Source organism: Natrix helvetica (genome assembly GCF_964273705.1).
Source record: "Natrix helvetica genome assembly, chromosome: 10".
NCBI lineage: Eukaryota > Metazoa > Chordata > Lepidosauria > Squamata > Natricidae > Natrix > Natrix helvetica.
This window is the reverse complement of record NC_138561.1, coordinates 6,193,433-6,208,272: the sequence shown is the minus strand read 5'-3', so window position 1 is coordinate 6,208,272 and position 14,840 is coordinate 6,193,433. Positions and strand designations below refer to the sequence as shown.

At 44.8% G+C, this 14,840-nt stretch overlaps 1 protein-coding gene across 1 annotated transcript in view; it reads left to right on the top strand.

The window, feature by feature from the left end:
- AMFR (autocrine motility factor receptor) overlaps nt 1-14,840 on the top strand; it is a 38,930-nt gene that overhangs the window by 3,287 nt on the left and 20,803 nt on the right. The window contains exons 2-6 of the mRNA XM_081963351.1: nt 4,487-4,579; nt 5,001-5,165; nt 7,475-7,627; nt 10,766-10,806; nt 13,804-13,936. Of these exons, the coding sequence (XP_081819477.1) occupies nt 4,487-4,579; nt 5,001-5,165; nt 7,475-7,627; nt 10,766-10,806; nt 13,804-13,936 (585 nt within the window). The remainder of the gene's footprint in view (nt 1-4,486; nt 4,580-5,000; nt 5,166-7,474; nt 7,628-10,765; nt 10,807-13,803; nt 13,937-14,840) is intronic.

The following is a 14,840-nucleotide window of genomic DNA, read 5'->3' as shown; positions in this document are numbered from 1 at the left end:
TGCGAAGGAAATCTACTCCACCCTCTTCTGCATGGTGCCAAGACTCACAACTGCAGTGGTTGGAAGCAGCGACAACTTTTCCCGTTGCTGTCGTTCATTTTTCCACCTTGAATGCCTGGGCTTTAATTCACAGGCTGAACCCACAGGCGGGTTTAACTCACGTGTTTTATTTATATAACATGGTTTATTCATTCACATCCAGGCAGCTGCTTCCCATAGCGTAGTTAAGTTGGTAGCTCCTCTTACGTAATACACAAGATCAAAAGGCTATTTTTGTTGCGTTGAATGTATTGTGCAAACACACTCTGAACATGACGTTGCGCATGTCAAAGGATCAGTGCAACTATAATGACTTCTCCGAAAACTCCTGTAAGGCAAATGGGTGAGGATTCTTGTTATCTTTATGTCTGGATTAAATTGCTTCACGTTACTTACTGAATTGGTTTAATAGCCTGCTATGTGACAGGTATGTGCTATATGCAAGGGTGGCTCAGTGGCCGAGACGCTGAGCTTGTCAATTAGAAGGTCGGCAGTTCAGCGGTTCGAATCCCTAGCGCCGCGTAACGGAGTGAGCTCCCATGACTTGTCCCAGCTCCTGCCAACCTAGCAGTTCGAAAGCACGTGAAAAATGCAAGTAGAAAAAACAGGGACCACCTTTGGTGGGAAAGGAACAACGTTCCGTGCGCCTTCGGCGTTTAGTCATGCCGGCCACATGACCACGGAGACGTCTTCGGACAGCGCTGGCTCTTCCGCTTTGAAACGGAGATGAGCACCGCCCCCTAGAGTCAGGAACGACTAGCACATATGTCCGAGGTGAACCTTTACCTATATGCCAGGTAAGCTCACAATGCCAGGTGCACATTTTCAAAACGTCAGCCGCTTGGGATAAAAGAGAGACCAATGTAAAATAGAACAATTTGTAACAGAAAATAATTAATACAATTAATGTATTGCAGGTAGCCCTCTACTTTGTTTAGTGCCCGTTTGGAGTTACGGTGGCACTGGAAAAAAAAAGACTTATAATTGCAGCATCTCCGTGGTTACGTGATTAAACTTCAGAAGCTTGTCAATTGACCCCTATTTATGACAGTTGCAGACATGGGATCCCCTTTTGTGGCCCTTCTGGTGAGGTCAATGGGGAAGCCAGCTGCACCCGGCAACCTCTTTACGAAGTCCAACAACGGCAGTGATTCCCTTAACCACTGTGGCAAGAAAGGTCGTAAAATGGGGCAAAGCTCGGTCTAAAACTTCCTCGCTTAGCAACGGAACTTGGGGGCCCGGTTGTTGTCATAAGTCAAGAACTAATTGCCTAAGAAAAGCATAACAGATTGAGGTTTTTAAAAGTTAGACGACTCGTCATCCATGAGGTCATCCTCGTTTCAGGAACTTGAACAGAGAAAGAGAATGAACACCAGTAGTTTAAAAAAAATGCAATGGAAGCAGGACTTCCCCAGGGGGTTTTCTTGTGGGAAGCTGGCAGGAAGTATCAGAAATTCCTTCCTTCCCTCCTCCCTCCCTCTCTTTTTTCGTCCCTCCCTCCCTTTCCCTCCCTCCCTTTTCCTTCCTTCCTCCCTCCTTCCATCCATTCCTTTCTTTTCCTTCCTTCCTTCCTCCTTCCATCCTTTCCTCTCCCATCCCTCTTTCCTCCCTCCCTTTTCCTTCTTCCCTCCCTCCATCCTCCCTTTTCTTTCCTTCCTTCCTTCCTTCCTTCCTCCCTCCTTTTTCCTTCCTTCTTTCTTCCCTCCCTTGTCTTTCTTTCCTTCCCTCTCTTGTCCCTCCTCCCTCGCTCCCTGTATCCCTCCCCTTTCTTTCTTTCTTTCTTTCTTTCTTTCTTTCTTTCTTTCTTTCTTCCCTCCCTCCCTTTTCCTCCCTCCCTTCCTTGTCTTCCCTTCCTTGTCCCTCCCTCCCTCCGTCCCTCCCCTTTCCTTCTTCCCTCCCTCCCTTTTCCTTCCTTCCTCCCTCCTTTTTCCTTCCTTCTTTCTTCCCTCCCTTGTCTTTCTTTCCTTCCCTCTCTTGTCCCTCCTCCCTCGCTCCCTGTATCCCTCCCCTTTCTTTCTTTCTTTCTTTCTTTCTTTCTTCCCTCCCTCCCTTTTCCTCCCTCCCTTCCTTGTCTTCCCTTCCTTGTCCCTCCCTCCCTCCGTCCCTCCCCTTTCCTTCTTCCCTCCCTCCCTTTTCCTTCCTCCCTCCCTCCTTTTTCTGGTAGTCAAACTAGTACAGCTTTCGATGCTTTAAAACTAGATATCAAAATCAGCACCTTAAATGTAGAACTGGGACACTGCCTGTGCCTGCAACCCAACCCAACTCAGCCCTGGCCCTGTGGCTTGGCAATCTACCAGACAGGAGGTGAAGCGAAGCACCTGGGGAGGGGGTGTGACAGAAGGTAAACACCTGCTACCTCTGGTCAGGGGAACAAACTAAGCTGGTTCTTCAGCTAGGACAAGCAGTTGCTTGGAGACTTCTTTCTAATGCTCTGCTTTTCAGAAACTCCCATTTTGTTGCTGGCTAAGGTTGAAACTTACCAGTAATCCTCAACCTACGACCACAATGGACTTATATTATATATTCACAGTATTTTCCAGCCCTCTCAAAGCGGTTTACAGAGTTGGCCTATTGACCCCAACAATCTGGGTCCTCATTTTACCCACCTCGGAAGGATGGAAGGTTGAGTCAACCTTGAGTCGGTCAGGACCGAACTGTTAGCAATGGGCAGAGTCAGCAGGGATGGATGGATGTAGGGAAGGAGGAAGGGCAACTTGAAGTTGCTTGGCAACTTGAAGTTGGTTGGACTTCCAACTTCCAGAATTCCCCAGCCAGCAATGGATTCTGGGAGTTGAAGTCCACCCGCCTTCAAGTTGCCACCTTGGAGAAACATAACACGTTTAGAGATTACTACATTCCTAAATTTTTTCAACGACGTTTTTGCTGCTCCTACTCCGTTAAGCCAATTGCAGAATTAAGGAAAGGTTTTTGAAATCCACTTCATTTGATTCCATCTTCAAAAGCCTTGCGTATCTTGCCAATATGTAAGGATTAGGGGATTGATGGACGAGGATTCTGAATTGAACCTGTCGCTTTGTTTGCTCAAATCCTTTTCTTTCGGATGGTCCTGAGACCCTTTGGTGAATGTCAGCTATAGAGTTGTTTTTAAACTTTGCAAAATTTTGTGGGAAGGGTACTCAGGGCTCAAGAAATAATGATTACGATGAATGACTTCCTTATGTAGAGCCGAATTAGTCAGATCTACTTAAAAATCTATTTTGGCTTGTATCAGATTTTTCCATTTATGTGACTTCTGTTATTGACATGGACTAAAAACATCAAGTCACGTCATGTTGTGAACTCCAGAATAAATCACTGTAAAAAAATAAAATAAAACCTAGATGGTGACCCAGATGTTATGAATAAATGTCATAAAAAATGGGAGGCAAGAAGGTGTAGTCTACAGCATGGAAATCAGAGTTATAGCTTCTTATTAATTACTTGATTCTCATAATGATGGATTAGCCCTTGTTTGAAATCTTTTAAATAATGACGTGTGCATTAATAGGCCTTTGATTATTCTTATGTTTGCTTCGTTTGTTGCACATCATTTGCGTTGCAAATTTTGAAGTGGTGCTATATTAATGTTAGTAGTTGTGAGTTCCCATCTTCCACAGCCGGCATGGCGGTTGGCTGTCCTGTGGGTGTTATATTTTGCCCCAAATGTCTGAAAGGAAGTAAATCTGAGTTTTAAGATACTTCGGTACTCTTGTTCCTTTTTGAGATTCAGTATACAGATGAGCTGCACTTTTAAACACCTCTTCTGTTCCGTTCCATTTCATTCCGTTCCATTCTGCTCCACTCCAAACAGAATAACTGAGTTGGAAGGGACCTTGGAGGTCTTCTAGTCTGACACCCCGTTCAACTAGGCACCTCTACACCATTTCAGACAAGTAGCTTTCCAATTTTTTCTTACAAACTTCCACAATGGAGCACTGATGGATTCTATTCTATTCTGTTCTATTCTATTCTATTCTGTTTTATCCTATTCTATATTCTATTCTATTCTATTCTATTCTATTCTATTCTATTCTAATTTCTACTCTACTCTACTTAGAGGTGGTTATTCAGCAGGTTCTGACCCGTTCTGGAGAACTGGTAGCGGAAATTTTGAGTAGTTTGGAGAACCGGTAAATGCCACCTTTGAATGGCCCCACCCCATCTATTCTCTGCCTCCTGAGTCCCAGATGATCGGGAGGGAATGGGGATTTTGCAGTATTCTTCCCTTGCCATGCCCACCAAGCCAGACCCACCAAGACATGCCATGCCCACCAAGCCACAGAACTGGTAGTACAATTTTTTGAATCCCACCATTGACTCTACTCTACTCTACTCGCTTGATAGTGAGATTCTGCTGTATTCAAGTTACTTGATAGTGAGATGGATGGAACATAAAGTTAATACATCAAAATTCTAACTCTACTATTTTATTTTATTTTCCCCCCAGGTATTGGTGAATACAGCCTGTTGCATTCTGATGCTGATTGCAAAGCTAATACAGACCATGGTGTTTGGCCCCCTCCGTGTTAGTGAACGGCAGGTAAGGAATGTTTCCAACGAGTGATGAGTGATGGGTGAATGATATTCACCAAATTATTTCTCTTTAATGGGCATCTTCACCTATTTTTATTATCTGGGCCCATGATAGCAAAATCTGTAATTTTTAGGTGAAATTCCAAAAAAACAACCCCAGAAAATTATTTTAAAAAACGGCTGCTCGGTATGTTTTATCTTTTTTTAAAAAAACTCAATTTTCATTAAATGTTCACAAACAAAGTAGTATGTTTTAATTTTAGAATAAACCTTAAGCGAATTATGCGTGACTGTCTACCTGCAGTTTCAATATCCATCCACCAATTAATAACCCCATTACAGCTTATCCTATTGCATAAGAGTTCACCAAGTGCAGTGTGGCCTTTCAAAACAAGAACAATAACTATCTGTGCAACTCTCTTTTTCAGCATCTGAAGGATAAGTTTTGGAACTTCATCTTCTACAAGTTTATTTTTATTTTCGGGGTGTTAAATGTCCAGACCGTCGACGAAGTCGTCATGTGGTGCCTCTGGTTTTCTGGACTTGTGTTCTTACATCTCATGGTTCAGCTTTGCAGAGACAGGTTTGAATATGTAAGTTTATTTCTTCACGTATCTGGGCAAAGGGAGGGGGGGATTTCATTAGCCCCGGACTCTCTCACCAATTTGTCACTCAGGACATTGAAGTTGGGTATTTGGGATGCATAAAATCACTTTTATTTTGTAGGTGAAATGAGCCACAAATTTGGATGTCGTGCCAGAAAGCTAGAATAGAGGAATAGAATAGAATTAGAATTAGAATAGAATAGAATTAGAATTAATAGAATAGAATACAATACAATACAATACAATACAATAGAATAATGGAGTAGAATATAATAGAGTAGAGTAGAGGTGGTGGAGGTGAGTGGGATGGGATGGGATAGGATAGGATAGAATAGAATAACATAGAATAGAATAGAGTAGAGGGGGAGTGGGAGAGGAGTGGGATGGGATGGGATAGAATAGAATAGAATAATAATAGAATTGAAAGGGAGCTTGGGGGTCTTCTAGTCCAACCCACCCTGATCAGGCATGAAATCTTATACATTTCAGACAAATGGTTATCCAATCTCTTCTTAAAAACTTCCAATTTTGGAGCATTCACAACTTCTGAAAGCAAGTTGTTCCACTGATTAATTATTCTAACTGTTTTCCCCTCAGTTCTAAGTTGCTTCTCTCCTTGATTAGTTTCCACCCATTGCTTCTTATCCTGCTCTCAGGTGCTTTGGAGAATAGTTTGTTTCCCTCTTCTTTGTGGCAGCCCCTGAGGTATTAGAAGACTGCTATCATGTCACCCCTAGTCCTTCTTTTCATTAAACTAGACATATCCAATTCCAGCAATTGTTCTTTATGTTTTATCCTCCAGTCCCCTTATAGAATAGAGTGATGGAGCTGTGTCTTTAGATTTCACAGTTTGCTGTAAAAGGAAATACATTCTGATAGAAGAGAATCTTTGCAGCTCACAGTCCTAGGTGGTCTCTGAGCTTGGTTATTTTCTTGCAAATGTTTCATTACCAAACTAGGTAACATCATCAGTGCTAGAAGGGTGTGGAGTTTACTCTTCATCTTGCATATATACACCAAGATTAGTACTAAACTAACAATCAAGCAGTAAACAATAACACAATTAAGGAACTACCGATGCAGACAACAATTAAACAGTAAATAACAGCCTAATCAAGAAACCTCCCACCAACACTGACAGAGCGAGCAACAGACGGCAAACCCCACTCCCTTCTAATACTGATGAAGTTACTTAGTTCGGTCATGAAACGTCCCCAAGAAAATAGCCAGGCTCAAAGAGCCTCAAAGATCCCACAGATGTTTTCTCCCTATTTTACATGGTTGCGATTTGAGGTGACAACTCCGAAGCTAAATGTATGGAGATTCACGATGGATAGAAGGAAATATTTTTTCCACCCAGCAGGTAATTAAATGGTGGGGTTTGAAGCCAGAATGGAAGGGGGTGTGTGGCCACCCAGTCCTGGATTTTGAGCTTCTGCGCCCATCTACCCAGCATGTGACCTAAAATGCTGGACACTCTGGGCCTGGGGGCAGATCCACTGGACTCTTGGGTTATTCTTAGGTGTAACCTCTTTAAGGATGGGGAATCTGCCCATTTGAAACTTCACCAGATCTCCTTAAAGGCAAGGCATGAGTTCTGACCGAAGCTTCCCAAAAGCACGAAGCCGACTCCTTGTCCCGATAAAACCCCTTTTATTTAGTTTCAAGGGAATTCCTCTCCAGCAAAGTCCCAGCCTTTCAAGAGATTTCACAACTACAGACCTTTTGTCAGGCTTGGAGAGCTGCCAGGCCGATATCTTCCAAACTCCACGCTGTAGCAACAATTCCTTGGCAAGAAGTCAGGAACAGATCTTCACCCTAAGGAATTGAACTAATGGTCTCCTGCAAACTCCCCTCCCCTTTCGCTCCTCTTTATTCCCCATGGGAGGGGCCATTCACCTTCCACCTGTGGCTTTACTCCTGAGTCGACCATTGTTCCTTAGCTATTCCCTTCTTCTGGCAGCTCTGCACATGTGCATATCGGCAACAGGCTCCGGCTGTTCTTCTGCCTTACTGATGTCTGACTCCGAAGGCAGCTGATAATTGTCGGACGGCCCCGGCTGCCTCCCTGCCTCTGACACAGAGCCCTCATCAGAGCCTTCCCCAGACTCCAGGACTGGCCCAGGTTCCTCCCCAACCTCCTTGCTGTCCGAGTCAGCTGCCAGATCCGCCGGCCACTGGTGGACCACCATACCATGGAGGTCTTCTTCTGAACCTTCTGAAGTGTGTCAGCTAAGAATGCTGGTAGTCAGGATGAGCTGTGGGCATTTTCTAACTCACACGTTGGTATTTTTCAGCTCTCTTTTTCTCCCACCACCCCGCTGAACAGCCACATTCGAGTCCTGGCCCTGCTGGTTGTCATGTTGCTTTCCTGCTGTGGCCTCGCAGTGGTGTGCGGCCTCATTGGCTACGCGCATGGAATGCACACGCTATCCTTCATGGCTGCAGAGGTGAGACTCCTGGTTAAATCACCTGGGTTTTAGTCTTTCTGGTTTATTGAGCTTCATTTTCCCCCCCTGTTGTTCCATGCCTCTTTTTTTATTTTTTATTTTATTTATGTAGGATAGAAATTACAAATTGACAATGGCAACTAATTATAAGGAAAACCTGTATAAAATGTTCTGTAGGTGGCCTTTGCCACCGGCAAGACTAGGAAAGATGTTTAAAAATATGTCTGCTAAATGTTGGAAATGTAATCAGATACCAGGCACCTATTCTCACATGTGGTATGGTTTTCTGCCTGCATGGTCTTCTGTGATAAGCCGAAGGACAGAAAGAGGGAGTAGTGACCTTCCTCCCATATTTAGTCATACCAGGGGTTGTAACACAAATACATACCTATTTCCCTGGCTCAACTGATAAGGAACAGAGCCCGTGGCTTAGTGGCTAAAACTCCTGCCTAAGATATATACAGCCCGGGTTCAAATCCCAGTAAGGGTATGGCTAGCTGATGAGAGCTAATTAGCTCGAAATAGATATATATATATTGATTGACCAGCTCAAGATTGACTCAGTCTTCCATCCTTCCGAGGTGGGCAAAATGAGGGTCCAGATTGTTGGGGGCAATAGACTGATTTTGTAAGCCGCTTAGAGAGGCCTGTAAAGCACTGTGAAGCGGTATATAAGTCTAAGTGCTCTTGCTCTTGCTCTATTTTTTGCGCAATGCTTGAGTGGTTTTCTCGCTGGATTCAGCACTCGGTCTACTGAGCAAGTCATGGTCTATGGAGCGAAGCTCAAACAAACTGGATTGGAATCACTGGAAGATGTAGCTCATTTTGAAGAACAGATTGGTCTGTCTTTAACGCTGTTTATATAATCATTTCAGGATTACAGCATTTGCGGGCTAGGAATGTTTCCCTCCCAGCCGCTCACTGCTAAGCGCAGGAGGCATACACTTCAAAGCTTCAACCCTGAACCTTATAATTAAGTAATTATAATTTAAATTAAAACCCGGAGCTCGGTACCGGGCATGCCTTAGTCTGTCACTCTTTGAATAGCTCCTATATTTGACCTACAAAAGTTGAAAGGTTTCAATAGATTTATAGGCTATTAATTTGCCCCCCCCCTTTCTACAAACTAGCAATTGCAATAGTACTTATATACCACTTTACAGTGCTTTTACAGCCCTGTCTAAGCGGTTCACAGAGTCAGCCCATAGTCCCCAACAATCCGGGTCCTCATTTTACCCGCCTTGGAAGGATGGAAGGCTGAGTCAAGCTTGAGCTGGTCAGGATCGAACTGCTGGCAGTGGGCAGAATTAGCTAACCACTGCACGTTATGGATGGCTGGATGGAAGGAAGGAAGGAAGGAGGAAAGGAAGGAAGGAAGGAAGGAAGGAAGGAAGGACAATAGCAATAGCACTCCAACTTATATACCGCTTTACAGTGCTTTACAGCCCTCTCTAAGCGGTTTACAGAACCAGTCTATTCCCTCCAACAATCTGGATCCTCATTTTACCAATGTCAAAGGGATGGAAGGCTGAGTCAACCTTCAGCTGGTCAGGATTGAACTGCTGGCAGTGGGCAGAGTCAGCCCACATTACTGCATTCTAACCACCATGCATCATGGATGGATGGATGGATGGAAGGAAGGAAGGGTAATAGCAATAGCACTTAGACTTATATACCGCTTCACAGTGCTTTTACAGCCCTCTCTAAGCGGCTTACAGAGTCAGCCTGTTGCCCCCAACAATCTGGGTCCTCATTTAACCGACCTCAAAAGGATGGAAGGCTGAGTCAACTTTGAGCCGCTGAGAATCTACACATAGAAACTGTATAGTCCTTTGATTCTTTATTCGACACCTATCACAAAATCTATAAACAGTTGTGGTTGTCTGTATCGGATTTACAATTTCCAGCTCCTTGTGTTCCTGGAAGTTGGTTATGCAGGCGGTTATGCAGCTAAGCTTCACCAAGTGACCGGAGAACCTTGTCTATTTTGGCTTGATTGACGGGACCCATTAAATACCTGGGTCCTTTTGCAGTGACATCACATTCCTTTCTTGTGTTCGGTGTGTCATTGTGATGACCCTCAGCCCGTTTTTTTTTTTTTTTGGCATCAGGATAGGCCTGGCAGAGATCCTAAGTAGAAATGGATTGTTCTGAACCGCACTTCATTAAACAAAATCCATCTTGGTTTTTTTAAAAGGTTTTTGTTAAATGCATTGATTTAACTCGACCGTTCAAAGTTACGCCGGCCCTGAAAAAAACCTGACTTAGGACTTTTTCCCCACACTTAACGACCGTTGCAGCATCCCCGTGGTCACAATTCAGACGCTTGACAACTGATTCATATTTATGACGGTTCCCGTGTCCTCGGGGTCATTGTTATCCCCTCTTGCGACCTTCTGACAAGCAAATTTGAGGGGGAAGCCACTTAACAACTGTGTTACTAACAACTGCGGTGATTCACTTAATAACTCTAGGCAAGGAAGGTCGTAAAACGGGACAAGATTGATTTAACAAGTGTCTCGCTTAGTGATGTAAATTTTGGGCTCAATTGTGGTCGTATGTCGAGGTCTACCTGTACTTCTTTAGTTTGTATTTTGAGCCTGTCCTTCATAGGAATTGCAAGCTTTTCCTCTTTAGCAGAGTTAGAAATATTCCATTTCCCCTTTCAAGTTACTTAATGCGACCGTCATTTTCTGTTACATATTACTCATCATTTTTACTTTCCTCTCGTAATGCGAGGGGAACCTATGCCTTTTAATCCTTTTTTGTAACTCCCAGGGCCTTGTTAGTTCCATGTGTGCTTCCTGCAAGGTGTAACTCGATTTCACCCATTTTTGTAAAATATTTTCCAAAGTTTGTATCTGACAAAGCAAAGCTATACTCTGATATTTTGGGAGTTTTTTTGTTTTATGTTTCTGTGTGCAAATCCTCCCCCCCCCACACCAACCCTGCAAGTGTCTTGAGATCAGACAGACATATAGATTCCATAACTTAATCTTTTCCTGATCTTGGCCATTGCCAATTGCGGAATGCAGAAAGAATACTTAAACTTGTAGGACTGGGAGAGCCGCTCGTCTGTTTTTGTGTAACTGCTGCAGCTTCAGAGAATAACGTGCAAATTCTTTTGTCCCTTTGCAGTCCCTGCTTGTCACCGTAAAAACCGTGCATGTGATTTTACGGTAAGCATGATATCCACGTTGAACAGGTTGGGTAGGAATTCCTTAACAAAATGGGTGTGACCGCAAGCTCAGATTGTCGTTCATCTGACCTAAGGGTCAGCGGGGGTGGGGTGGGGTGGGGTTAGTTTGTGGTGTTGTTGTTTTTGGTTTGGTTAACTTTTCCCATTGTGTTCTTGCAAGCAATTATCAATACCTTCCAGGTATTCAATAAAAGGGAATTTTGCAATGTAAAAGAGAGTCATTCAAACATAAAACACACACAAAAAAGATGACTGGCATTCAGCATGCTGAGTTGAAGTCCATATACCGTATTTTTCGGAGTATAAGACACAGGTTATTCCCCCCCCAAAAGAGGCTGAAAATCTGGGTGCGTCTTATACACTGAAATGCAGCATTTTTGGCCTCCTGAAACCCCGTCCCCTTCACAAAAATGGACGCGCAGAAGGTTTGGGAGGCTTGAAAAGTGCTTCTGGGGGCTGGGGAGGGCAAAAACAAGCGAAAAATAGGCTGTTTTTTGCTCATTTTTGCCCCCCCCCCAGCCCCCAGGAGCAGTTTGCAGGCCTTTCAAACTCTCTGCATGCCCCGTTTTTCACAAAAAAGGAGGCGTGCAGAGGGTTTGGGAGGCCTGCAGAGTGCAAAAACTCCCCCCCCCCCAATTTACCACTTGGTGTGTCTTATAGTCCATAAAATACGGTATCTTAAAATTGCTAAGATTGGGAAATGTTGATTCAGTGCATTGTGGAAATTATTGAGTAACTAGGTTAATTTTGGGGTAAAGGTGACCCCGATGGGATGAATGAGATCACAGCTGAGAATGGATCTAATATGGTAGCCCTCAACTTACAGCCATTCGTTTAGTGTCCGTTTGAAGTTACAGTGGCCCTGAACGATGTGACTTTTAACGCCCGTTTTTCACAGTTACAACCGTTGCCGTATCCCCTTGGTCACGTGATCCAAATTCAGATACTTGGCAACAGGTTCATATTTATGACTGTTGCAGAGTCCCGGGGGTGGGGTGGGGTGGGGTGGGGTGGGACGGACGGGGTCGCGTGATCCCCTTTTGCGTCCTCCTGACAAGCAGCGTCCATGGGGAAGGCAGATTCACTTAACGGCCGTGTGACTGTTGTAATGGCAGTGGTTCGCCTAACTGCGGAGGCATGAAAGAAAGGCCGTAAAACTCACTTAACAGCGGTCTTGTGTAGTAACGGAAATTTTGGGCTCCGTTGTGGTCGTAAGTTGATGACTGTCTGTACCTGGAGTACACCTGTGGCAGGTGAGCATTCTCGCACTAGGTCAAGAGCCACAAAATTGAGATGGTTTTGCTCCAGTGTTGCCTAATAGTTATTTGCAGAACATCCGATTTAGAATTGGGTTAAGAGGAAAATCTTAACCCAATTCTAAATCGGATGTTCTGCAAATAACTATTAGGCAACGCTGGAGCAAAACCATCTCAATTTTGGAAAATCTTAACCCTCCACCCCTTTTCACCCTTCCGTACATTTACCCTTAAGAACATAAAATAATAAGAGTTGGAAGGGACTGTGGAGGTCTTCTAGTCCACCCCCATGCTCGAGCAACCCCCGTTTAGTAGGATTGGCAATGTAACCATTCTCATGCAGCCAACATTGTCTTCTCCAGGTTCGTAGTCCCACCTTGTGCTGGATCACCCGTGATGGGTCTCCCCAAGTGATGTCTGCTCTCTGCGTATGGGATTCATATTCCCACTTGGGCTAAAGGGAAGGGGGAGGAAATTGACCCCCTAATTTGTAGCTGGATTACCTATTGGGGGATTATTGGTAGGTGTGTATATTAGCATCTGAGGGGTCCTCAGTGCTCTCTGAGCTTGGTTTTTTTTCCCTTTCTTGTAGACGTTTCATTACCCAACTAGGTAACATCATCAGTGCTAGACGAGAAAGAAGAGAACCGGGAAAACAACCAAGCTAAAAAAACACCCAAGGACTCTACAGTCCTCCTCTTCCTCCTCCTCCTGTCTGCAAACCCCACTCCCTTCTAGCCCTGATAATGTTAGCTAGTTGGGTAGTGAAATGTCTGCAAGAAAAGAACCAAGCTCAGAGAACATTAAGTACCCCATAGTTCTCCTCCTCCTCCTCTTCCTCTCCTCCTCCTCCTCCTCCTCCTCCTCCCTGCAAACCTCACTTCCTTCTAGCACTGATGATGTTAACTAGTTGGGTTATAAAATGTCTGCAAGAAAAGGACCAAGCTCAGAGAACATTAAGTACCCCACAGTTCTCCTCCTCCTCCTCCTCCTCCTCCTCCTCCTCCTCCTCCTCCTCCTCCTCCTCCTCCTCCTCCTCCCCCCTTGCAAACCCCACTCCCTTCTAGCACTGATGATGTTAGCTAGTTGGGTAGTGAAATGTCTGCAAGAAAAGAACCAAGCTCAGAGAGCACCAAGGACTGCACAGTTGTCCTCCTCCTCCTCCCTGTCCTCCCTGCAAACCTCACTCCCTTCTAGTACTGATGATGTTAACTAGTTGGGTTATAAAATGTCTGCAAGAAAAGGACCAAGCTCAGAGAGCATTAAGTACCCCATAGTTCTCCTCCTCCTCCTCTTCCTCTCCTCCTCCTCCTCCTCCTCCTCCTCCTCCTCCCTGCAAACCTCACTTCCTTCTAGCACTGATGATGTTAACTAGTTGGGTTATAAAATGTCTGCAAGAAAAGGACCAAGCTCAGAGAGCAGTAAGTACCCCACAGTCGTCCTCCTCCTCCTCCTCCTCCTCCTCCTCCTCCTCCTCCTCCTCCTCCTCCTCCTCCTCCCTGCAAACCCCACTCCTTTCTAGCACTGATGATGTTAACTAGCTGGGTCGTGAAACGCCTGCAAGAAACCAACCCAGTTCAGAGAGGACCCTCATTTCGACCCCGAGTTACAAATCTCCTCCTTTTATTGATATTAGCACCTGTTAGCAGTCAGACTTTTGCTGCTCACCCTGTAGAACCGGCAGGGGAAATCAATGCAGGATTTCTCTTTCTTTCACCCAGTTACATCATTCATCTCTGGGATCTGAATCACGAGGGAACCTGGGAGAGCAAAGGCACCTATGTTTATTACACCGATTTCATCATGGAGCTGATGCTGCTGTCCCTGGATTTGATGCACCACATTCACATGCTGGTATAAAGGTTTAATAAATCATTTTGCGAGTCTCCCGCGTGGGGCAGATGTTGCGCAGGGCCAGCCTTCATAAAATGCACAGGGGGCCTGACAACTCGCAGCGGCCAACTCTTTGTGGGACAAGGGTGACACTCCTAGAGAAGAACTAGTGGAACAGAATCATTAAAGGAAGGATGGCGAAGGAGGGATAAAATGACATGTGAATGATAGATAATACAATAATGTTTTAGTTATTTTTATATAACTAGATTGAATTGTTGAATTGTCCCATGGAAAGTCAGCCGTGGTTAAGTTGGCTGTGGGGAATTGGCCATGGCGAGTTGATTCACTTAACAAATGCCTCCTTTAGCAACATAAAATTTGGGCTCAATGGTGGTCGTAAGTCGAGGACTGCCTGTACTCTGCACCTAGTAGGGTTTTCTTTATGTTGCTTTGTACCAGGATAAAAAAGCAAGGCTGTTTGGGGTGGTGGTGGTTGGGGGCAGAGCTTCCACTAAATCAGGGGTCGGCCACCTGTGGCTCTGGAGCCACATGTGGCTCTTCCATCCCTCTGCTGCGGCTCCCTGTCGCTGGTCAGCTCCACAATTAGTAGGGCTTTTGGTTAGGACAGGTAGAGGAATAAGGACACAGCACTAGAGGAGACTCTATGGTGGGGGAACCAAGCTTCCGGTCGGCAGAAGAAAAAGGATGCCACACTAGGAGGAGACTCTATGGTGGGAGAACCAAGCTTCCGGTTGGCTCCAGAATTGAATGAAGGATTTCTGGTTAGGAACTTTGTGGCTCTTTGGGTATTTAAGGTTGTTGACCCCGGCACTAAAAAATAATCCGAAAGAGAATCCACAAGCAATTTATATCTGTTAAGGCTTGAAAGCAAAAAAAGGGGGAGGGGAGTTCTTGAAAGTTT